General features: G+C 49.8%; 3 protein-coding genes across 6 annotated transcripts in view; 2 read left to right on the top strand and 1 right to left on the bottom strand.

The window, feature by feature from the left end:
• Positions 1-1,168: 1,168 nt before the first annotated feature.
• On the top strand, positions 1,169-1,786 carry LOC311632240 (large ribosomal subunit protein eL21-like). Its single transcript, XM_084903433.1, has one exon. The coding sequence runs from the start codon at positions 1,238-1,240 to the stop codon at positions 1,718-1,720; it is 483 nt and encodes a 160-aa protein (XP_084759559.1). The 5' UTR covers positions 1,169-1,237; the 3' UTR covers positions 1,721-1,786.
• A 2,911-nt stretch (positions 1,787-4,697) lies between these two features.
• On the top strand, positions 4,698-13,581 carry CYP17A1 (cytochrome P450 family 17 subfamily A member 1). Of its 3 annotated transcripts, XM_084903869.1 has the most exons (9): positions 4,698-5,041; positions 5,194-5,281; positions 7,152-7,290; positions 7,493-7,722; positions 8,639-8,725; positions 9,115-9,330; positions 9,961-10,130; positions 10,736-10,839; positions 11,292-13,581. In XM_084903869.1, exons 2-9 carry the CDS (start codon positions 5,207-5,209, stop codon positions 11,573-11,575), a joined length of 1,305 nt encoding a protein of 434 aa, XP_084759995.1. In that variant the 5' UTR covers positions 4,698-5,041; positions 5,194-5,206; the 3' UTR covers positions 11,576-13,581. The 3 variants fall into 3 exon arrangements, with proteins under 3 accessions (XP_084759995.1, XP_084759994.1, XP_084759993.1); XM_084903868.1 differs by having other exon boundaries at positions 4,759-5,236; XM_084903867.1 differs by having other exon boundaries at positions 4,759-5,281.
• Positions 13,582-19,356: 5,775 nt separating this feature from the next.
• Positions 19,357-24,401, bottom strand: part of WBP1L (WW domain binding protein 1 like) — a 53,796-nt gene continuing 48,751 nt past the window's right edge. For both annotated transcript variants that reach the window (XM_084903881.1, XM_084903882.1), the window contains exons 3-4: positions 24,224-24,385; positions 19,357-22,972 (exon numbers count right to left, since the gene is read on the bottom strand). In XM_084903881.1, coding sequence (XP_084760007.1) covers positions 22,224-22,972; positions 24,224-24,385 — 911 coding nt within the window. In that variant the 3' untranslated portion in view covers positions 19,357-22,223. The remainder of the gene's footprint in view (positions 22,973-24,223; positions 24,386-24,401) is intronic.

The following is a 24,401-nucleotide window of genomic DNA, read 5'->3' as shown; positions in this document are numbered from 1 at the left end:
TAAAAAGATTGAGGACCCCTGGCCTAGACTGTTTGGTAGCAGGCGAAAATTGAGCGCACCTTTCTCTCTCAGAGGTGCTTGCAACGAGTACTGAAGGACCCTGGGGTTACTGAGACTCAGGAACCGCATAGGGCGGGGCTGACGGAAGCCAGGGCTGTAGGCTCCACCCTGAAACTCCGCCCCATCAGGAAGCTGCGAAAATGCCGAGACAACGAAATAGATCACAAACGAAAGAAATGGAGGACAAAAAGCAACTGGATATAGAGTTCAAATCTATGCTTATAAGGTTTTTCAAGAATTTCCTAGAAAAGGTCGATAAGACCTATGAGGATATGAAAAGAGATCAACTAGAATTAATAAGGAATCAATGAGAAATGATAAGGGATCAACAAGAAATAAAGAATACATTGTCTGAAATAAAAAATATTATACAGAGTCCTAAAAACAGAATGGAAGATCACAAGAATCAAGTCAAAGATTTGGAACATAAAGAGCCAGAAGATACTCCTCCACAGAAGCTAGAAGGCAAGAGAATCCAGAAAATTGAAGATGATTTAAGAAACCTCTGGGACAACTTCAAGCGAACCAACATCAGAATTATGGGGGGGTCCCAGAAGATGAGAGAGAGCAAGATATCAAAAACATACTGAAAGAAATAGTGACAGAAAACTTCCCCCACCTGGTGAAAGAATTAGACTTACAAGTCCAGGAAGTGCACAGAACTCCAAACAAAAGGAATCCAAAGAGGACCACACCAAGACAAATCATAATTAAAATTCCAAGAGCAAAAGACAAAGAGAGAATATTAAAAGCAGCAAGAATAAAGCAGGTAGTTACCTATAAAGGAGCACCTATACGATTGTCAGCTGATTTCTCATCAGAAACCACGGGAATGGCAAGAAATATTCAAGGTGATGAATAGTAAGAACCTACAGCCAAAGATAATCTACCCAGCCAAGCTATCACTCAGAATCGAAGGCCAGATAAAGAGCTTCACTAATAAAAAAAAGCTAAAGGAGTTCATCACCACCAAACCAGAATTATATGAATTGCTGAAGGGGGTTCTTTCGGAAGAGAAAGTAAATAAAGATAAAAATTATGAACAACAAATACATAACTATCAACAAGTGAATCTAAAAACCAAGGAAGCCTTCCTTTCCGACCGGAACCACCATCTTCCAGGTCGGTCCTGCGCGTGGCTCCCGGTGGCTGTGTTTGTACAGACTAATTTGCAAAAATGACTAACACAAAGGGAAAGAGGAGAGGCACCCGCTATATGTTCTCTAGGCCTTTTAGAAAACATGGAGTTGTTCCTTTGGCCACATACATGCGAATCTACAAGAAAGGTGATATTGTGGACATCAAGGGAATGGGCACTGTTCAAAAAGGAATACCCCACAAATGTTACCATGGCAAAACTGGAGGAGTCTACAATGTCACCCAGCATGCAGTGGGCATTATTGTGAACAAACAAGTTAAGGGCAAGATTCTTGCTAAGAGAATTAATGTACGTATTGAGCATATTAAGCACTCTAAGAGCCGAGATAGCTTCCTGAAACGTGTGAAGGAAAATGATCAGAAAAAGAAGGAAGCCAAAGAGAAAGGTACTTGGGTTCAATTGAAGCATCAGCCTGCTCCATCTAGAGAAGCACACTTTGTGAGAACCAATGGAAAGGAGCCTGAGCTGCTGGAACCCATTCCCTATGAATTCATGGCATAAGTGGGAAAAAATAAAGACTTCTGTGCTGATAAAAAAAAAAAAAAAAAAAAAACACCAAGGAAATTAAAAAAAAAATCTGATGAACAATGTTAACTGTTGAATATAATAGAATCAGAGGTATGGAAGGGGAGTGAACTGACGATTCTTGGGGAAAAGGGGAGAGGGGGATGTGGGAAGAGACTGAACATAAACTGTGCACCTATGGATGAGGACAATGGGGGGTGGGGAAAGGGCAGAGGGTGGGGTGGGAACCTGGTGGAGGAGAGCAATGGAGGGGGGCGGGGGAAGGAACATTTGTAATAATATGAACAATAGAAATTTATTTTTAAAAAATTTAAGCAAAAAAAAGAAGCACAGATAATCATCATTTGGAAAGCTTTGGTATGCTTTGCTAAAGACAGTGTTGGTCAAAGCTCAGAGCACTCCAGATACAAAATTGGTTTTGTTTACATCAACATCTATACAGTTTCTCTTCCCAACTATTTTTTCCATAGACAACCAAATTCATAAAGCTTCTTGTGTATTTTATGCACAGATAAGCAAAAAAAAGTACATATCTTCTGAGTGGGGGGGTGAATGGGGGGGGGGGTTTGAGGCAGCATTTGCTACACACCATTCTTGCTTTTCCTTTTTTTTTAATCTAATGTATTTTGGAAATCTTGCCATAAAAAGTACATGAAGTGTTTCCTCCTTTTTCTGATTGCATTCCAATCTCCTATGGATGCAGCATTTATTACTAGAAATTATAAATATTGCTGAAATGATTTGCATATCGAACTATGAATCATCTACAAGTTAAATTCTTAGAATTGGAATAATTTATTCAAAGGTATGTATAAAGAAATTTTCAGTCTATATTACGAGAAGCAGAATAGCATTGATATTAAGAGTTAAGAACTCTAGGCTGCTTAAATCCTTGCTTAGTCACTGACTAGTTCTGTGGCCTTGGGCAAGTCCTTCTGCCCGTTTCCTTATCTGAAAAATGAAGATGGTGATAATAATAGCACCTATTATAGAATTGATATAAAGAATACATGAAATAGCCCTAGTCAGTGTGACTCAGTTGGTTGGGCATTGTCCTATGCACTGGAAGATTGCCAATTCAATTCCTGGTCAAAGCACACGGCTGGGTTGTGGGCTCGATCCCTAGTAGGAGTTGTACAGGAAGCAGTCCATTGATGTCTTGCTTTCACATCAATGTTTCTCTCTCTCTCTTTCTCTCTTTCTCCCTCTCTCTCTCTCTCTCTGTCTGTCTTCCTTTCTATAAAAAAAAGTAGCCTGCTCCTAGCCAGTTTGGCTCAGTGGATAAACCATTGGCCTTCAGACTGAAGGGTCCCGAGTTCGATTCCAGTCAAGGGCACATGTCTGGGTTGTGGGCTTGATCCCCATTAGGGGGCATGCAGGAGAAGGCAGCTAATTAATAACTCTCACTCATTGATATTTCTATTTCTCCCTCTCTCTTCCTCTCTGAAATCAATAAAAAATACATGTTTTAAAAAATTCAGCAGCATGGCTCAGTAGTTGAGCTTTGACCTATGAATGAGGAGGTCATGATTTGATTTCTGGTCAGGGTACATACCTGGGTTGCAGGCTTTATCCCCCAAGTGGGGTGTGCAGGAGGCAACCAATCAATGATTCTCTCTCATTACTGATGTTTCTATCTCTCTTTCCCTCTCCCTTCCTCTCTGAAATCAATAAAAATATATATTTTTTTAAAATGTTAAAAGGTCTTCTTTAAGAAGAAAAAGAAGGGAAGAAAAGATTTAAAAATATGAACAATAAAGTGGTAATAAATACATATGTACTAAAAAAAAAAAAAAAACACAAACGAGCAGAGCAAAAACAGACTCATAAATACAGAGAATATTCTGACGGTTGCCAGACGGGAGAGGGGTCTGGGGGATGGGTGAAAAAGGTGAAGGCATTAAGAAGTACAAACTGGTTGTTACAGAATTGTCTTGGGGATGCAAAGTACAGCCTAGGGAACACAGTCAAAAATATTCTAATGACTATGTAACTATATAGTGTCAAACGGGTGTGAGACTTATTGGGATGATCACTTAATAAACTATGTAATGTCTAATCACTGGGGTGTATTCATGAAACTAATATAATAATGTATGCCAACTGTAATTGGAGAAAAAAAAGAGAGAGAGTATATTAAAAAAATAGCTCCTCATCTTCCATTTCAGGGCTCCAGGGCCTGATTCAACCTACCTGTCAGATTCTATTCTTAAGAGACCCCACAAGGCAGGCCTCCTTCAATTTGGAATGGATACAATGGAATATTGTTCAGTCATAAACAGGAATGAAGTTTTGATGCCTGCTACAACATGGATGAACCTCAAAACATTATGCTAGATGAAACAAGCCACACACACACACACACACAGAAAAGTATAAATTTACTTATGTGAAATAGACGTATTCATAGAGACAAAGTAGATTAGCGGTTACCAGAAGCTGGGGGGAGGAGGAAGTGGGGAGCTGCTGTTTCATGGGTACAGTTTCTGTTTGGGATGATAAAAATGTTTTGTAAATACATAGGGATGATGGCTATATAACTCGTGAGTATATTTAATACTCTTAATAATTATACCCTTCAATGGTTAAAATAACTTTTGTTATATACATTTGAATATAATAAAACCAATTTGTTAAAAACACACACATCATATAGCTAGAAAGTGGTCAAGCTAGGACTTGAACCCAAATTTATCTGACTCTAGGGCCCATGCTCCCCACCTTAGGGCTTCGCTGCCGCTGGAAAGGACAGCAAGACACGAATCAGGACATCTGCGTTCTCGCCTCGCTGTCTCCTGTGACTTGTGCAGTCTGACCTTTTAAGATCTCACTTTCCTCAACGGTTACCTTGTAAGACCAGATAAATGTCCTTGATGGTTCCTGGCAGTCATTGGTCTGGTGATTAGGACTTTACAGTAATCCTGGCCCAGATTGCTATTTGCTTCTGGCACACACTGGAAAGAGGAACAAAGTGTCCACTCCTCACTCTGCTCCTCCCTGAGAGGTTTGCCCTGATATTAAGCCAGCCCTTGAGGAGGCCTCCACTCCCCCTTCCTTTCCCCATCCTGGGAGAGGGTTCGGGTCTGGCTGCACTCCAGGATAAACTTCCACAAGGCAAGAGATAACACAAAGTCAAGGTGAAGATCACGGCAGCCCTTAAAAAGGCCTCCTTGCACCCTAGAGTGGCCGCAGCTCTTCCCCTCCAGAGCTGTCCATCCTGCCTGCCGCCGCCTGGACACCATGTGGGAGCTCTTGGCTCTCTTGCTGCTCACCCTCGCCTATTTTCTTTGGCCCAAGGTAAAGAGCCCCGGTGCCAAATACCCCAAAAGCCTCCCATCCCTGCCCTTGGTGGGCAGCCTGCCATTCCTCCCCAGAGACGGCCATCCGCACGTGAACTTCTTCAAGCTGCAGGAGAAATATGGCCCCATCTATTCTTTTCGTATGGGTAGCAAGACTACAGTGATGATCGGCCACCACCAGCTGGCAAAGGAGGTGCTTATCAAGAAGGGCAAGGAATTCTCCGGGCGGCCCCAAGTGGTAAGCAGGGCCCATTGTCCCTCCTCTCTCCCACCCTTGTTCAGTTCTTGGGACAAGACCGTGCCTAGAATGACCCTTTCAGCTTCAAACATCTTGTAATTCTTCCCCAAAGCAGACTATCAGGGCTCTGGGTTGGGGAGCAACTCCCCATGGTTCTACCCAGCCTCTAAAGTAGGCAGGAAGAACTAAAGGAAGGCCTCATTTTCTGAGCTGCCCAGAAGGTGAAGTGGGGTGGGAGCAATGGCCTGAGGGGGTCAGGGAGCCCTCACCCCTGTCCTCTCATCCTGGGACTGGATAATGATCTCTCGGAGCCTAACACTTCCGAGATTGTGCATGTAAATATCTCAGCCCAGTGCAGACTAGTTTTATGGATGTTCCTCTACATGTGAAAAATGGGGAGAGTGGATACTGTCCTCTGCGGGAAGGTGCAAGGGGTTGCCTGTCCTGGGAGGGCTGGGGTTGCTGTTTCTCTGGAGCCGTCCCCAGCTGCTCCAGCTCACGGGAGGGAGGGAGTGCTGACCCACAGTAGCATTTTTAAGATGCTGATGCTCCATCCTACAGAGCTTTTGGGGGTGCTCCTGGTGGGACGGGGAGCTAACCATCCAGAAACACTGCGAATGCCCATCCCAGCCTCCCTGCTGTTGAGTGCTCCCCTGAACACCCCAGGCAGAGCCCCCCAGCCATGCATCTCTGATCAGGCCAAGGGTTGACTGGTTTTCCCTTGGGCCAGTCAGCCAGGTTTGCTAGCCTACTACCTGCCTCCTAACTCTAGTGAGCTCTTCTCTTCAGTGCAAAGAGGAAGGAGGAGGCTAGTTGTTTGGGGTTTACAGGTCAGGGGAGGGCAGAGTGAAGACTTTGGACCCTCGTGCTTTTTTGGGGTGCCTCTGGGAAGAGATCGTTTGACCCAAGTGTAGAGTGGGTGGACAAGACATCTGCACTGCACTCTCAGATGTGGCTGTGTGGGGGGACATGGCCTTGTAATGGAAGAGTGCACAAGAAGGAGATAAACTCCGGTGCCTTTAGCACTTCCCAGGGGGCCCAGGGCAAGGTAGAGGTATGGGTAGTCCTCAGTCTCTACAAGCCCCCCATCCCCACTCCTGTCCCTGAGACAGGCCCAATTCAGAGACCTTGTCCCATCCACAGCTGCCCTCCCCACTCAGAAACGGATGAGAAAAGAGAGGTCCAGAGGTCCTCTCTCCTCTCTCCTCTCTCCTCTCTCCTCTCTCCTCTCTCCTCTCTCCTCTCTCCTCTCTCCTCTCTCCTCTCTCCTCTCTCCTCTCTCCTCTCTCCTCTCTCCTCTCTCCTCTCTCCTCTCTCCTCTCTCCTCTCTCCTCTCTCCTCTCTCCTCTCTCCTCTCTCCTCTCTCCTCTCTCCTCTCTCCTCTCTCCTCTCTCCTCTCTCCTCTCTCCTCTCTCCTCTCTCCTCTCTCCTCTCTCTCTCTCTCTCTCTCTCTCTCTCTCTCTCTCTCTGATAGAATTGGGAATTAGAGGGGCATAGGGCCTGACCTACCAAGGCCTCACTGTCATGGAGAGAAGCAGGGATGCCCCACAGCATGGCGGGTGACTGCCTTCTCCCTTAGGGTAGGGGTGTCGAACTCAATCAGAGAAGGGGCCAAAATCTAAAATCCAGCCTAAATCGCGGGCCGAATGGTTTACTGAACAGTCATAAACTGACAATGTCATAAACTGACAGCGGAGTGCAGTGATGACAGCGCGGTGCGGGCCACATTGCAAGGCCTGGCGGGCTGGATTTGGCCCGCGGGCCTTGTGTTTGACACATGTGCCTTAGGGCATGGGAATGGGTGCAGGAGACCCGGGGCAAGGGTGGATGGGTAGTGTCTAACTCCTACAGCCTTTCCTGTTTTCCAAAGACGACTTTAGATATCCTGTCAGACAAGCAAAAGGGCGTTGCCTTTGCCGACTATGGTGCCGGTTGGCAGCTGCATCGGAAGCTGGTGCTGGCCACCTTTGCCCTGTTCAAGGATGGCAACCTGAAGCTGGAGAAGATCTGTAAGTGCCCTGCCAGCCCCTAGGGCTCTGGAGGGAGAAGAGGGCTGGGGAGGGAAGGAACAGGGAATGGTTCAACTTAGCGTTTTCTTGGCTATCGCTGCCACCTAGTGGCCATCTGCTCCCTGTCCCTGACTGAGGTGGAACTAGAGATGGGTGAGGGTGCTGCTTAATTCCCCAGCCTCCTGTTCCTCTCTCCCCTCAGTATGTCAGGAAATCAGTTCGTTTTGTGATTTCCTGGCCACCCAGGACGGACAGTCCATAGATTTGGGCTTGCCTCTCTTCTTGGCGGTGACCAAAATAATCTGCTTGATCTGCTTCAACACCTCCTACAAGAACGAACATCCTATAATGAAGACCATCCAGACATACAACGATGGCATCATGGAGTCTCTGGGCACGAACAGTATAGTAGACATATTCCCTAAGCTGAAGGTAAGGATGAGAACAGGCCCCACCTTCAGGTCCCGGTAGACCCTGACAGCTTCCCCAATTCTTCCTCCTACTGCCCAGCACCAGACTCGCCTTTTTCTTTTTCTTTCTTTTTTTCTTTTCTTTTTAAAAAAATATATTTTATTGAGTTTGTTACAGAGAGGAAGAGAGAGGGATAGAGAATTAGAAACATTGATGAGAGGGAAGCATTGATCAGCTGCCTCTCGCACACCTCCTACTGGAGATGTGCCCGCAACCAAGGTACATGCCCTTGACTGGAATCGAACCTGGGACCCTTCACTCTGCAGGCTGATGCTCTATCCACTGAGCCAAACTGGTTTCGGCTGGACTCGCCTTTTTCTTGACCACCTTGGTCACAGTGATCTTTGTCTTCTCTGACTCTTAAAACTTTGCTGCTTCTCTAGATGCATGTTATACTCATAATAATGGATCATATCTATTTATGGTCATGTGTCAGTATTGAGCACTCTACATGCATTCATCATGGCATTCCGCTTGGAGGTAGGTTTTATTATCCCCATACAGATGAGAATACAGGCTTTGAGAGAATAAGAAACTTGCCCATGGCTTCAGACTCAAGTGGATCTTACAGTTAAAGGCTGAGCACACCACAGAGCCTGACTACTGAGTAAACACCAGTGCTTGATGTTTGGTTGAATGGGGAGGGGGAAGTGGAGACCAATTCCAAATGAGGGGTGGGTTGGAGAGATTGAGGCTACCCAGACCTCTGCCTTTCCCATTCTGTGTCCCCTCCTTGCCTTCCATTTTGGTGGAAGGTTGGGGTTGGAAAGGGAACTCGTCCGAGACAGAAGGCGAGTATCTCCCCCAGGAGGGATTCTGGTAGCTGTAGAAGCAGAATGCAAGAGAGATGAATTTGAAATGCCTCTCTGCTTTCCAGGTTTTCCCCAACAAAGCCCTGGAAACAATGAAGAATTGTACTAAAATGCGAAATGAGTTGCTAACTGAAATCTATGAAAAACATAAGGTAGGTAATGGTGCAGAAGAGACCGCCAGTTAGGTTGAAAGTATCGTGAGACCAGGATTGGGGTCCATTTTTAACATGTAGCATCGCCAGAAGCTAACAGAGAACCTGGCACATAGTAGGTGCTCAATAAAAACTGACTTAAATCATGAATAGGGGTGGGGAAGTGAGGAATTGAAGAGGATCCTAGAAGGGACCCATCTACCACCTCAGATTTACAGGGGACCTAGAGCTGCCTCACCTCCACAAGCTCATAGGTCCTGATTAGACTCGCCTGGTCCCCCACTTCCAAGTGGAAGCAGCTTTTGTATCTCCAGCCTAGGATGGAAGTGTGGGAGGGTGCTGCAGATGGGGATCCTTCCTTCTCACATTTCCCAACTTGACCCAAACAGAAGAACTTCAGCAACAACTCTGTCACCAACCTAGTGGACATACTGATCCAAGCCCAGGTGAACTCAAGCAATAACAACACCGGCTCAGACCAGGAGTCAAAGCTGCTTTCGGATCGACACATTCTTGCCACAATAGGCGACATCTTCGGGGCCGGTTTGGAGACCACCACCTCTGTGGTGAAGTGGACGGTGGCCTTCCTGCTGCACAATCCTGAGGTGGGCTTCTCCTTACTGCTGTTCCCAGCCACTCCTGGTACCAGTCAGATGCAACTCTGACGAGAGCGAGAGCAAGACAGGGAGGGGGGGGGGGGAGAGAGAGAGAGAGAGAGAGAGAGAGAGAGAGAGAGAGAGAGAGAGAAATACTCCCAAGCCTTTTATGCAGATGACTAGACTGCTCCCTCTGTCCTTGCCACACAGGGTTGGCTCTGGCCCTCGGATGGAGCGCCTCATCTTCGGGAAGGAAAGCCTAGGCTGCAGAGCCACCACAGGGAAGGGTCTTGACCAGCTCTTCTACTTTATTTTAATGTTTTTATTGATTTCAGAGAGTGGAAGAGAGAGAGAGAGAGAGAGAGAGAGAGAGAGAGAGATATGCACCAAAAGTAAGAATCATTGGTTGGTTGCCTCCTGTATGCCCTCTCCTGGGAGAAGAGCTCACAACCTGGGCATGTGTCCTGACCAGGAATCAAACCCGTGACCTCCTGATCCATAGGTTGATGTTCAACCACTGAGCAACACTGGCTGGGCAAGGGCCAGCTCGTCTAGATGTGACAACAGGATTCTTCTAAGTCCCTGCCTCTCCTGGACTTAAAAGCACTCTGGTCACATCTGCCCTTCTCTGGCCCCCAGCTGCAAAAGAAGATCCAGGAGGAGATTGAACAGTACGTAGGTTTCGGCCGCACGCCAACCGTGAGTGACCGGAACCACCTCGTGCTGCTGGAGGCCACCATCCGGGAGGTGCTTCGCATTCGCCCCGTGGCCCCTACGCTCATCCCCCACAAGGCTATCGTTGACTCCAGGTATGCCTTCCCGCCCAACAACGTCCAGCCCTAAGAGGCACTCAGCACTGCTTGCCAGCCCTCCTCCACTCCCTCAGCCCCCCACCTTGCTGATCCATCTAGAGTTAACCACTGACTGGCAGTCCTCTCATCATGACCCTACTGATCAATGTATCCTCCACTCACTGACGCACAAGGACTGACCCACAGACCTACCTGCCCTCCCTCAGAGCTGCCTGCTGTCCTGGGGACACGGGGTCTGCGCTGGAAGCTGGTCCTTTACGCTCCTACTCAGTCCAGTAGCCACCACACAGACACAGTGCACCGGCACAATATGCATACGCAGTGGGCCCTGACAGATGCAGATATCCACATACAAGTGTGACACATAAGTGCACGTCAGGAAGAGAGGGCTGGAGAAGAGCTGGATTCGTACTGAGTCTGGCAGAAGCTCAGAAAAAGGAGAGGGTGTGGGCGTGAGGGCGTAGAAGGCTCTTTTCCCCAGGCTGGGGGGTGGGGGGTGGAGGAGGGAGGACTGTGGAGACTCAGGGCTGAACAGGTGGCTAAGCAGGTGGGGGGGGACAATATTCCAGATCCCTCCTTTCCTTTCCTTCCCTCTCGGGCAGCATCGGCGACTTTACCATTGACAAGGGCACCAACGTTGTCATCAATCTGTGGGCACTGCATCACAATGAGAAGGAATGGCACCGGCCCGACCAGTTCATGCCCGGTGAGTCCTGTCTGTCCTGCCACCGGGCCACGCAGCCAACCTGGTCTCTGTGCTCTGCCACTTCAGCGCTTCCCCTCTGCTAAGGGGGCAACTAGCAAACACCTGCCTCCAATTACAGGAAGCTACTTGACACCCCATCCCACCTGGACTTACCCGCCCTCTTCACAGCTGGGTTTTCTCCTTTCCCCTCCCACCATCTGCAAACCTTCTCCTCTGAGAAGCCCCCTAGGCATATGCCCCGTGAGCTGGGCCCCTCCTCCCCTCGGATAGTGGCATTTTCCATGGGTCGCGATACCTCTCCTTTCTATCCTTCCCCAGTAGTTCATCTCCTCTGTGTGATCAGGGGCTACCAGAGCGCAGGCTGCATCTGTCCTCAGGTTGGGGGTCCTCTACTTACTCCAGCCCTGGCCCCTGCTTGATGCATCCCCACCCCCCACCCCCCGTGCCCGCAGAGCGCTTCCTGGACCCCACGGGGAGCCAGCTCATCTCGCCGTCCTCCAGCTACCTGCCCTTCGGGGCGGGACCCCGCTCCTGCGTGGGGGAGAACATGGCCCGCCAGGCGCTCTTCCTCTTCATGTCCTGGATGCTGCAGAGGTTCGACCTGGAGGCCCCGGATGACGGGCAGCTGCCCTCCCTGGAGGGCATCCCCAACGTGGTCTTCCTGATCGATTCTTACAAAGTGAAGATTAAGATTCGCAAGGCCTGGAAGGAGGCCCAGGGTGAGGGGAGCACCTAGAAGTGTGCTTCCCCTGTGTGGCCCCACAGCACAGGGTGAGAGGTGTTACTCCACCCTCCACCCTCCCGGCCCTTCCTCCCTCCCCCGGGCCCACCCTGCCTTCTTTCCCACCCCGCAGCCCTCACAGTGATGTGCTTAGGTGTGTTTTTTTAAGAAGGTCCCTGAACTTATTCTATTCCTTACTATCAGTGTTACCCTCCTTTGATAAAAAGAAAAAGGGCCCTGAGTAGCTTATTCATTTAATTTGTTCACTCATTCTTTCAATAAATATTAAGCACTTCCTAAGTGCCACTCACTGTCCCTGGACACTCAGGATTCCTGGTCTCCTGAAGCTTACATTTCTAAGGAGAACTAACAAATAGATCAGCATTTCAGAGACTCATAAGTCCTCTGAAGTCACTGATACCGGGTGATGGTGATTTGAAAAGAGAATGGCAGCCGAGACCGGTTTGGCTCAATGGATAGAGCGTCGGCTTGGGGACTGAAGGGTCCCGGGTTCGATTCCGGTCAAGGGCATGTACCTTGGTTGCGGGCATATCCCCAGTGGGGGGTGTGCAAGAGGCAGCTGATCGATGACTCTCTCTCATCGATGTTTCTAGCTATCTCTCTCCCTTCCTCTCTGTACAAAATCAATAAAGTATATTTAAAAAAAAAAAAAAAAAGAAAAGAAAAGAAAAGAGAATGGCAGAGGTGGGGAGTGGCTACTGCAAGCCAAGTGGTAGGGGAAGGTGCAGAAGACCTGTGGGACAGTGCCCCCTTGCGGAGGGAGCAGCCAGGGAGTTCTCCAGGCGGGAGGTCAGTGTGGCTGGGGCAGAGCAGAGCAAATGAAGGGGAGAGTGTCCCTGACAAGGCCAGACTGGAGACAGGGGCCAGGTCCCATCGAGCCTTTGAAATTAGCAGGAAGGGATCTAGGTTTTTATCCCAAGAGTGCCAGGAAGTCACTGCAGGGCTTAACATTCAAGTGGAAAGGTCTGGTTCATACTTTACTTTTTAAAATGTATTTTTGCCCTAACCGATTTGGCTCGGTGGATAGAGCATCAGCCTGTGGACTGAAGGGTCCCAGGTTCGATTCCGGTCAAGGGCATGTGCCTTGGTTGCAGGCACATCCCCAGGAGGGGGTGTGCTGGAGGCAGCTGATCGATGCTTCTCTCTCATCGATGTTTCTAACTCTCCCTCTCTCTTCCTCTCTGTAAAAAATCAATAATATATATTTTTAAAAATATATATATTTTTTTATTTCAGAGAGAAAGGGAGATGGTGAAAGAGATAGAAACATCAATGATGAGAGAATCATTGATCGGCTGCCTCCCCTACTGTGGATCGAGCCCGAAATCCAGGCATGTGCCCTGACCAGGAATTCACCTGTGACCTCTTGGTTCATAAGTTGATGCTCAGCCACTGAAGCACACAGGCCAGGCTGGTTCACATTTTAAGAAGATCATCCTAGTTGCTGAGTGGAGATTGACCTGTGGAGGGATGAGAGTGGTGGCAGGGAGGGAGGAGGAGGAGGTTGCTGTGCTGGCAACAGCAGTGGAGATGGTGAGAAGTGGTGGGATTGAGTTATATTTTGAGAGTAGAGCAAGGGATCTTGTTTGCTTTGATGCAAACAGTCATCAGCTGTATGTGCCTCAATGCTATGGCTTAGAAGGAGTGCGTGTAATCCACAAACTCAACCCACCACTACCCATCCCTCTTGTCTTGGTCCCCAGTGACCAGCAGTTCTCCTTCTCCTTGTCCTGCCCAGTGGCCACTGCCAGGACAGGGCTTCCACACAGCCTTCTGCTAAGGTGCCGGGCTCCGCCCCTGCTCCCCACTCCCCAGGAAGTCTATAAATGCCTCGCTAGACAATGGAACCCAGCCCTGGCCCATGTGGCTCAGTTGGTTGAGCATCATCACATACACTGACAGGCTGCAGGTTGGATTCCCTGTCAGGGCTTGATCGCCAGTAGGGGGCGTGCAGGAGGCATCAAAGTCTCTCTCCTTTCCTCTCTAAAATCAATATAAAAACATTTAAAAAATAAAAAATAAAATAAAAACACAGACTTTTTCAAACCTTGAAACCAGCATCTTTAAACCTTGGCCACTGGCCAGTCTGCAAGTGAAAGATGTCCCTGGAAAAACTGACCCTGCTCTTTAGCCTAGAGAGAGGCCTCAATCCCAGCTCCCTGGCGCCAGCCAGACCAGGGTCAGATCATCAACATCGTGTCCTTCCCTTCAGGCTGGGGAGGGGCTCTGGAAGGACCATGCCTGGCCAAGTTCTCAGAGGGAAGAAATAAAGGGATTCCTTGGAAGGAAAGAACAAGCTCTGTAAACCCAGTGGCAGCAGACCATTCCTTACTGTTTCCCCAACTCAGTCCTGGCCTTCGCTGGCCAGAGACCCCGGGGCCTTGCTTAAGGGCCCACAGGAGAGTTTGTGGGCCGCTGTGGCTGACCCAGCCCCACCATAAGCAGCTTGGAGAGATGTGGACACCACAGTGAGCTCATGGGAAAGGGTTAAACTGGATATCCCCTCCCTCCTGCCCCACTCTGGTGCTAGGCTTGATGGGTTGGAGGAGAGTTAAGTATTCCAAATTTGCTCAAAATTTGAAAAGCATTTTACAGGTTAGTGATGAACAGGTAAACAGCTAGAGGAGCGTCTGTGTCCTCTATAGAAGCAGTGGGTGAGTGTTACTGGGATGGAAACTACTTCAACTGTTGAATCAGACCACTGAATGGCAGGGAAATGAGACTAACGTTTCAATTTGAAGATAACACTGAGGGCCAATGGGGTAGCGGAGGGTCGGCACAGGGGAGGGACTTGCCCTAAGCCACACCCCTCCTAGGCAGCAGGCCTGGGACCAGAACCCAGGATCTCAAAGATGCAGGATGAGGAGTGGCCGTGCTCTCCCACCTGTCCCACGTCCACGCAGAGGGCTCGGGTGTCTAACTGGGGAGAGTACAAAGCTCAGTCAGTGTCCTTTCAGGAAATGACCTCATGAACTCTGATTCTTACCCAGCTGCTCTTCCCCTGCCTGAAGGGCCTCTTACCCCTTACCTAAATCCTCCCACCTGAATCTCAGGAAAGCCCTTCTCCAGGTCATGCTTCTTGACTCCTACCCCTCGGCTTCTGTTTCCTGATACTAAATCCCGACTGCATCTGAGCACCTTCCTGGGCCTAAAATGGGTGTGGGGTCCCCAAGAGACACTGCCTACCCCTCTGTCTCTGGAGTTCAAGACTGAGCCCTCTCATGTTCTTTACCCTGCATGTGGCACCTGGCAAGTAGGTTAGACACACAAGAGGACCGAATTAGATGCTCTAAGTTTAACTGGCTAATTGGTCCAGTGATAAACAGACTCCATCTCCTTGTGCAGAAGGAAGCCCAGATCTTTGGGTAAGCTGGAAGGTCTTTGCCAATAACTCAGTCAGTCACTTTTCCAGCCTCAGACTGCTCTAACCAATGATGTGATGATAAACAGTGAACAAAACCAGTGCTCTGGGGCTGGTGGTGAGGAACAACCCTGATGTGTCATGTGTGCTGGTTACATGTGGACACCCCATCATGACCGATTTCAAGCCACCAATGTGATGTCACGGACCAGAGAGTTGGGAATAGATGCACAGTTTTTATTTATCACCCGTGCACCAGTAGCTCACTGCCGCCCTCCAGTAGCTATCTGCCCGCTGCCCTGCCCTCCTATAGCTCCCCCTGTCCCTCTCCCCTGCTCCCCTCATAACTTGCTGCCCTGTCCCCCCCTGTAGCTCGCTGCCCCACCCTCCTGCTGATCCATGATCTGGTTGTTATGCTTCACAGTGTAACAACCATTTGCATATTACATTTTTATTATATAGGATAATAAATACCATTTACTACAGCTCGTAAAGTTCCTGAAAATTTAATAACCAGCTCTTGTGAGCTAAGAGTTGGCCCCCCTAGGAGAAATGAGCTGCCCTGTCCTTTGGAAGAGCAGCTTCCGGTCTGAGGGGAGGACCTCTTCCCTGGTCACCTAGGTGTGCAGTGTGGGTGATGAGAGTGCATGACTGTTCTGGTCGGCCCCTTGTGGCCACAAAACCTGAAGCAAATGAGGAGTCTTCTCACCAGTCATACTTATGGGTATAAACATCCAACTTTATAGGACAGGAAGCCCATTGCAGAGTGGGGTGGAGAGAGCACCAACGAGGACCTGGTCACCCAGGTTCTAGTCCCCAGACTCTCTGGTTTTCCTAGCCCTGGATCTTAGACCCATTGCTAGTTTCTTGAACCCCACTTTTCTCAGCTGTCCAGTGGGGCAACTTACCACCTGTGCTGCCCATTATCTGAGGCTCTGGTGAGGATGAAAAGCAGAAAGAGCTGTGTGAGCAGGAGAGTTCCACACCAACCGGAGTTACAGAAGGTAAGAAGTCAGGCTGTGGAGGCAAGTTCGGTGTTGTCATTTACAGACCAAATGACCATGGGCAACTTACTTGAACTTCTAAAACCTCAGTTTTCTCCTCTGTAACATGGGTGGCTGAGGTGTATCACCCTCAGTGTCAGTGCCTCAATAAACACTGGCTTCATTGTCACTGCCTATACCCAGATCCACAAAGCAAGTCCTTCCCTAAGGGTTTTATACAAACCTCCCAAAGGACACGGGCTTGGTCAGGAGGAGCAGGTGTCCAGATGGTCCATCAGGACAGGACCTCCAGGCCCTCCCTCTGGCAGCGGGGGAGAGGGTGGAGAGCCCAGAGACAGACTTTCCATGGCTCCCACACGGAAGGTGGTTTGTTATTTTCCAGGGCTGGTTTCTTGAGACTTCTTGTTGAGTTGTGCAGTGAGGAGCGACTTCAGATCAAACATCCTCCTCTCCCCCTCACAAGCCACCCAAAGCGCTTTATCTCCTCAGAGGAAGACCAAAACACTCTTGCAAGGGAAAGCCACAAAGACCCAGAGCTTAAACTCTGACAATTGTACGGTGTTTCCAAGAGGTGACACCTCCCCGTGGTAGTGAAGAGTGATCTGCAGCAGGCACCACCGCTGTCCCAGGCAGGAGGCCATTGCGGCACTGAGGGGCTCCGCTGACGGAGCCTGGCTGGGCGTGGGGGCCTCTGAGGGCTTATGATAAGGCAACGGGGAGGAGAAAAAGGGATAAAGTGGCCTTTAGGGCACTGGTGTCTGGTTCACCTTCACCATGCTACTCTCCTGTTCAGTACATCTTTGAAAAGACGAGTTCTTCACGTGACACCAACATTGCAATGGTTGCACTGACTAGTGGATTGCCTGAGCTTTGGAGTCAACTGATTTAGGTTCAGATCCTGACTATCACTTAGCTGTGTGATCTTGGACAAGTGAGTCAACAACTCTGAATCCCATTAATCAAGCAGGAATAATTTAGTCCATACCTCAGAGGGCTATTTTGAGGCTGAAATTTAAAAAAGTAGGTAAGATGCTTACACAAGACCCAGCATTGTGTCAAGTCAATAAATGAAACAATGGACAAGTTAAATTATTTTCATTACCAGCTTACCTCTCCAGCTTCATCTCCTGCCACTTCCCAGAATGCAATTATCTAGAAAGATTAAATTTCTCCTACCATTTTTTTTTTTTAATTACGTTTTTATTGATTTCAGAAAGGAAGAGGGAGAGACAGAAACATCAATGATGAGAGAATCATTGACCGGCTGCCTCCTGCATGCACCCTACTGAGGATTAAGCCTGAAACCCGGGCATGTGCCCTTGACTGGAATCAAACCTGGGACCCTTCAGTCTGCAGGTCGACACTCTATCCACTGAGCCAAACCAGCTAGGGCTGCTCCCAGCTTTAGAATAACACCAACTCTCTCCTGTTTTAGACCTCCTGGTTTGTTTGTTTTTTTTGTACTTTTCAGCACCTGGCACATAGTGGGCACTCAATATCTACAGACTGAACATTTGCCTGGAATTCCCTTTATACCTTTCTTCACCTGGTAAGACCAGTTCAGGTCTGTTCCAGGAAGGCTGTCTTGAAGGCCCAGGTGGGCACATACTCCTCCAGTGTCCTGTGCACCACATGCTATTTCCCATGTGCTTCTGAAACTGTTTACGTGCCTTTCTTCCTCTCTAGACCATTAGGTCTTCTAGAGATACAGGTCTGGAGCACATCTGCATTCCCAATGCCTAGCACACGGTAGGTGCTCAATAAATGCTCAATTCTTAAATTAACACCATTCACCCACAGGGTGGAAACCTATATCCCAAACACCTCAAACACCTCCCAGGACCCACTGCCCTCTGCAGCAGGCTCAGCCAGAAGCAAGTTTCCAGCAGGTTAGGTCAACAATCAGCCAAACCACTTCCCACTCCTTCTCCTGAGTGAAGCCATTTTTGCCCTCCCCCTAAAACTGAGCAAAGTGGAGAATGGGGAATTTCCTGAAATTCGAGTTCATCAAAGCTACCCTACTTTGTGCTGTAGGGCATTGGTACTGTCTCCACTTGAACTTGGTCACCTGGGAAAGGAACTCAGTGACCCAGGAGTCTGGTGTTGCAGTGATGGGGGCAGGCTGCAGACCTGGGCAACAAGGGTATATGCACACCTCTGAGTTGTATGTTTGTTTTTCTGTCACTCAGACATTCGATTAAAGACAAGAATGATGTACTTCCCACGTCTTCCCTGTGGTTAGAGCTCGACTGTCTCCAGATGCGATCGTGGCTCCCCTGGGAATACTTGGAGCCCAGCAGTTCAGAAGGAAGTAGGCAGCCACCATCCCACTTGAGTCACTGAAGGACCAGGGCAGGGACTTCTAGCTGAAGGTCAAAGATGGTGGCAGGGACATGTCTGGCTTACCCTGGGCTCTTAGAAACAATAGTGCTGACTGCAGGTTAAACTCCAAGGCTAGGACAGAACGCTCTGCTCTCTGCCAGCACCCCCACTAGTGACTGCTCCCCTCGGGGAGACAGGAACCCCTTCAGGGAGGGTTCCACATCACCTTGCTTTGCCCACCTGTAGGCTGCCCAAAACGTCTTGCTGGGTTGGTCTGTTCCTTCCTTTTGAGCAAGAACTCAACATCTGAAAAAATGTAATAGGAGTCTTTAGAAAGTAGTAACCGTGAGTCTCAGGAATAATCCCTGTCCCAAGGTGACAGATGTTGGCACATCAACGTCTCCCCCACGGCTTAAAAATCAGTTCTGAGTTCCCTGCCTCAAACTACCTCCCACGACTCCTTGGGGTTCTCTGAATCTGTAACATTCATTCTCCTCAATCCACCTCATATTGTTACCTATTGTCACATGGGTATGGTTTTGTCTTCCCAAGTATAATTTAACTTCCAGAGGGCATGGGCCCGACTTACGTACTGCCTTCGCATTCTCCTTAGCATCTGGCACTGTGTTGGGCACCAAGTGGAAGAATCACTAAGACACATTCTGCATAGTCAATTCCAAGGCCAAGTTCCCATCCACATGGCTATCATAGCATTAACAGATTTCAGAGTACTTGTTTCCTTTTGAAGATCATGTTTTAGGTTCGAGGTATCTGACAAAACTAGCGTCTGCTTTTCAGGGGTCTGATTTGCAAAGTATTCAAACATCGGACAGGTACCCTGTGGAAGAAGAAGGGTTTCAGGGAAACTCAGCACAAAGCCTGGCCTCAGCAGCAGCATTCCCCGGCTTGCTCTTGGCCCTGCAGTTTCTGCCTGGCCTGGGAGCCTGTCCTCAACTGCAGGGCGCCTCTCAGCCGGTGTGGAGGAGGGAAACGCGCTGGTGGTTAGCAATCTCCAGGCACGACTCCCTGAAGTCTGAAGTAGAGGAAAAAGGAACAAAGTGTTTCAAGAAAAAAAAGCGCACTGGGACTTTTTGGGATTGATTTTATTTGGGCTTCTCACAGTGGTTAGAGCCACTCTGTCTTCAGAACAATCACAGCACAGGAAATGCGTCACCGAGACTGCCCAGAAAGGTCTGACCAGCTGAATCTTATTGCTTAAAATACACAAATTCACATAACTGACAAATGGTGATGTGCCGCACACAGGAATGTGTTAGCATTTGCAAATCTTCTGACTGTAGCACCAAACCCTCGACCAACCCCTTCCTTCTCATTCACCTGGAAAACCAGACTCCACCAAATCTCCCTGGCCCCCTAACCAGTCCTTCAACTCCCCATTTCCCTTCCCTTTGCATGCAGGGCAGCCTCCTGGAGCAGGGACAGACTGTGACTGCTGGAATCAAGCCCCGCTCCGGGTTCCATTATCCCAGACTCCTGCCTTAGGGTGGGACGCCGCAGTGAACCTTCACACTCGGACCAGTTCCCCCCTCTAACGGGGCAGGAAACATGAGAGGGCCAGAATTTATCCATTTGATCAGTGAACTGAAGGCGGACTCATTTTGGTAAAACTTGATGTTCTTGGAGACACTTCAGTGAGTTGTTTGGGATTTTTTCTTTTTAACGGTGGAAGGAAAGGCATCTGAGGGCTGCTGACGCACTCCCACCCACTCTCGCCACGCACCGGCTTGCTGACATGAGCTGGACCTCGGCATAGGAAGGAAAGCCCTGCGGTGTCTGCCAAACCTCCTGGCGATTCTGGGCAGGGCTGACGTCTGGGCCACAGCTAGTCCAAGCTTGTCCCTGAAGATCCAATTAAGCCTTCGGTCTGGAGTTCCACCTTCACCTTCTGCGCCGAGTGGTTGTGAACACCCCCCAGGGGGCTGATACCGAGGGCAGGGAGCAGCCGAGGGAGGCAGACAGGTTCAGAGCACGATTCCATTTACAGGGAACAGAACACAGGCCTCCGCATGTCCGCGGAGCAATGTGCAAATTGCAGTGATGGGTAGAGGAAAACCTCTACTTTGAGGACAGTATCTCTGGCAAACACGGGACTGCCGTCGACAACGCTGCTGAATACACCCGAGTACACAGTCAGACAATTGTTCAGTAAACAGTAAATGCGTAAAATAAATTACCTTGAGAGGGCCATATCTGCTCCGAACACGTGGTAAATGGGAACAGAATGGCTGCCAGTCAAAGTATATTCACAGGAAAACAGGGTTGGGGGCTCACACACAACACACACACACACACGCACACACACACGCACACACACACAGGTTATCCAAAAAGTCATTGTATACGGACTTCACTTTGTTCAACACAGATTTTGGTTTCGTGGATTCCAAACACAGACACTCATTCACCTCACAGCCTTGGATTTGTCTATTTTTGTATACGTCTATATTTTTTCCCTTTCTTAGCAAAAGGTCAATGCCTAGTCTAAATGTCATCGTTCAAGAGTGGGGGAAGAACCAAACTCTTCCAATGAACAGGGCAGAGCAGGGAATGTTAGTTTCGGCTGCTTGTTTTCTCCATTCAGATTCTTCCCATCAAAGCTCCACTGGTTATCTGAAGCCAAACTGCAGTGACAAGGATCCCGTGATCCTTCTGGACGGCTCCGCCGGCTCCTCCACCCCCTCTTGGGGCCACTCAGACTCTTTACATAGGCTACGGCTGGTTACCCCACTCACAAGGGGAGGGGGGCATGAAAACCACAGATAACCAAGGCCATTTCCCCCCCAAGTGGTTAGTTAAAACAACAACAACAAACTTATTCAGAATCAAGAGAAAATACTGTGTGAGAACCGGCCTGTGGGGCTGCCCTTGCTCAGCACCACAGCCTCGTTTGTTCAGAGAACAGTGAGACGTACAGGCCCAAAGACTGCATGCTTGGGTTGGGGGAGGGCCCTGGCCACCTGTGGGCACAGACCGAAGGGCAGAGATGCAGAAGGCTGGCCCTCTATCCACCACTGTGGCTCAGGGCTGCCTGTGCACCCACAGAAGGCCCGGAGACAGCCTCCGCCCAAGCCGCTACACAGAACATCTCCCGGCTCTTTGAAGGCTGACTTGAGAAAGAGCCGCAGACTTCCCTTTTCCAGAATAGAATTCTTGCCTGCCCTCTGGTAAAGCTCTTGTTTTCAGCTCGCTTTTGTTCTTTTTCTATTTAAAAAAAAAAAAAGAAAGAAATACAAAGAGAAGGCAGTATAAAGTTCTCCGCCTGCACCAGTCTGCAGCCAGCCAGAACGTGCTGGGCAGGGATGTAGTGATGCATCGATCTCATCACCTGGAATTTGGGAATGCAACAAACCCTTACCTACCTACCACACAGCAACCCATCAGCCCTCACCCTCCCACAGGACTGGGCCAAGTCCAGCTCTGCAGACACTGGCATAGAGGGATGACAAGCCCTGGGTCTCTGCAGGCTTCCTTCACCCAGGGCTGAGACCTGCTGCCTCTCCCGACGGACACAGCAAGGTTCTCTTACACGAATACCAGAGCAAAAATCCACTCCATCGCCAAGAGTCACCTCAGGGTGACTTCCTTGGGGACTTCTTAAACACACAGTACCTCCGACCAGGCAGGTAGTGAAATATGACTTGAGAAGGAAAAAAAGGAGATGGGTGGGGAATGAGGAATGAGTCACAGAACCAACTCTCAGCCCTCCACAATACTGTGCTTCTATGGGGGGCGGGGCATCCACACCCCAAACTGTACCTGGAGATGTAGGAAAATGCAGAAACAAAGGGGGTGGGGGGGGCAAGAAGGAAGGAGAAAAAAAAAAAAAAGACCAAGTGGCTGTACCACTTTCTTGGAAAGTCACTTAATGCTTCTCTCGTGGTTCTCCCCTACCCTGGTTGCTTTGCCAAGTTCTCAGATCCGGGCAGGGCCTGCTCTAGCTGGGGGAGCTGCTGCTCTGGGAGTTCGGGGAGTCCTGCTCATTGATGGTGTTCAGCAGCAGGCACGCCGGTGGCCGGGGCAGGTGGGGATGCCCGAGATCTCGGGCCTGCTCGTCGGAGGGCGGGCACAGCCCTTCTTCCTCGTCACCGGGGGGCCGCACGTGGCAGCTGTCGCAGAATTCCAGGGGCCCGTCCAGAGCGTCGTCGATGAGGGTGCTGAACTCTTTGAGGCTGTCGTCGTGGTGGCCCCGGTTGCACACACACACCTCGATGCCCGAGTCCCCCGTGAAGCGGCGATGTCTGCCAGGCGTCTTGTCCCTGCTGTCGGGGAGGGCGCCGCCCTGCTCGCAGCTGTAATCTTTCAGCAGCTCCTCCTTACATTCGGAATCCTTGTCCAGGAAGGCCCCGGGGGCCAGCTCCCCCAGGTCAGCCACAGAGCCGCTGGGCTCCATTCCAGGGGCTTTGGTGGCTGCTGGGTCGGCTGGCATGTCGATGGTGGAGGGCTCAGGGTCAGCGATGATGCTCGGGGGTCTTGTGCTGCTTCTGCTGGGCCCTGACAAGGGGCTGCTCTGGGCGCCCTGGGAGCCCCTGGCGGGATCAGCACCTGGGGGGACGCCGCCTGCAGGGCCGCACTGTGCAGACAGCTGCTGCTGCTGCAGCTGGAAGGCACTGTACGGTGGGGGAGGAGTTGGAGGTCGGTTCACCACTTCCTCATAAGGAGGTAGTAAATAGTTTGGCAAAAACCCTAAAATGGGGAGGCAGGGAGGAGAAGTTATTGCACTGGCAATTGTTCTAGGACAGAGACATTCCGCATCTGTCTCTTCCCACCCCAGCATACCCACCGAGTGACAGCTACAGCTCTTGGTTGTGGGCAGGGCAGAGGGCTGTGGGAGTCACCTAAGCTAGCCTCTTGAAACCTGAGAACCCCTAAAGCTGCTTCATAGGCAAAGATTCCTGCCTGTCTGGTCTGGAGCGAAGGCAGAGGGTTAGGAAAATGTGGTGGGTGGCCAAGAGATCATTTCTGTCTGGAATGGACTGCTTCACATGCAAGCACGTCTCCTGTTTCACTGTCAGACTGTCCTCCGCTTATGCCCCATTAGGCCTCAGGGTCAGGGACCCTAACAGGACTCTCTGACCACTTTTTTCTTCCCTCACCCTTCCAGATGTATATTATGAAGAGGGCCTTGTTCTGGGAGGTTGTAAATCTGTGTTGTCTCTCACTCTAGTGTGGCTGGAGGTGGTCTGGAAAGACAAACCAAACCTCATCCTGACTCAGATCAAGAGGGGATGGCTTACCAGTGAAGGATGAGGGCCTGTCATCCAAGACTTAGTAAGAACATGCCAGGTGAGTTATCTTTTCCCTGTGCTGAATGCTTTGAGGCACTGATGATCTGATTGTAACTGTTAGCGTTCATTGAGCACTTACTACATGCCAGGCACTGTATTAAGCACTTAACCCTTCTAGATGTGAAATTCCACATTTGTGATCACTTTTTTCTATAGAACACACTGCAAAATGGCTTTGGACAAGCTGCCTAGCCAGGCCTCCACTGACTAAGAGGGCCTATGTATGGAAGCCCAGAGGTCAGGTGAGTGCCCTTTAGTGAGTCATCGAGTTTCTTGATTCTCAGAAATGTCACCTCCACACACACCTGTCCCTTTCATGGCAGCCTCTGCTCAGCATGATAGTAAACTAAATCTCAATTCACTCACATCGTCCATCATCCAACTACCTGCCTAAAAAAAAATCTGCCAAAGAAGCAGAGAGACCTGGTCAGAACCCAGACAGCGTAGGTGTGGAATGGCCCAGCGCACCCCCAGCACTGGCTGCTCGGTGCTGATGTGACTGCCCCCTTCTCCTGTACTTTCAAAGCCCTGCTCCGTGCTTGGCAAGGAGGCAAACCCCCAGGGCCCATCGGAGCCCTGGCCACCAATACACACAGTCTGTGTGTCCTGGGCTCCCGAGGGTGGGGTTGGGGGGCTTTGGGGTACGTACTGAAGTAAAATGGCAGCGCTGAGTAATTGTGGGCTTCCCGGTAGGCAATCAGGTTGATTTCATGCTGCCGCTGCTGGGCCTGAAGGCGGTGCTTGGCTCGGCGGTGGTGGCAGACACAGCAGCAGCTCAGGATGATGATGATGGTCCACACCAGCCAGAACCCTGGGCGTGGGGAAAC

The sequence above is a fragment of the Pipistrellus hanaki genome (assembly GCF_964339955.1).
Source record: "Pipistrellus hanaki genome assembly, chromosome: 14".
NCBI classification, from domain to species: Eukaryota; Metazoa; Chordata; class Mammalia; order Chiroptera; family Vespertilionidae; genus Pipistrellus; species Pipistrellus hanaki.
This window is presented reverse-complemented; position numbering and strand designations above follow the sequence as displayed.

Excerpts from the sequence above, each read along its gene's own strand:
- LOC311632240 (XM_084903433.1), top strand. The coding sequence starts at position 1,238 with ATGACTAACACAAAGGGAAAGAGGAGAGGCACCCGCTATATGTTCTCT.
- CYP17A1 (XM_084903867.1), top strand. The coding sequence starts at position 4,985 with ATGTGGGAGCTCTTGGCTCTCTTGCTGCTCACCCTCGCCTATTTTCTT. Across the intron at positions 7,291-7,492 it reads CCTGAAGCTGGAGAAGATCT|TATGTCAGGAAATCAGTTCG; the intron begins GTAAGTGCCCTG and ends CTCTCCCCTCAG. Across the intron at positions 7,723-8,638 it reads ACATATTCCCTAAGCTGAAG|GTTTTCCCCAACAAAGCCCT; the intron begins GTAAGGATGAGA and ends TCTGCTTTCCAG.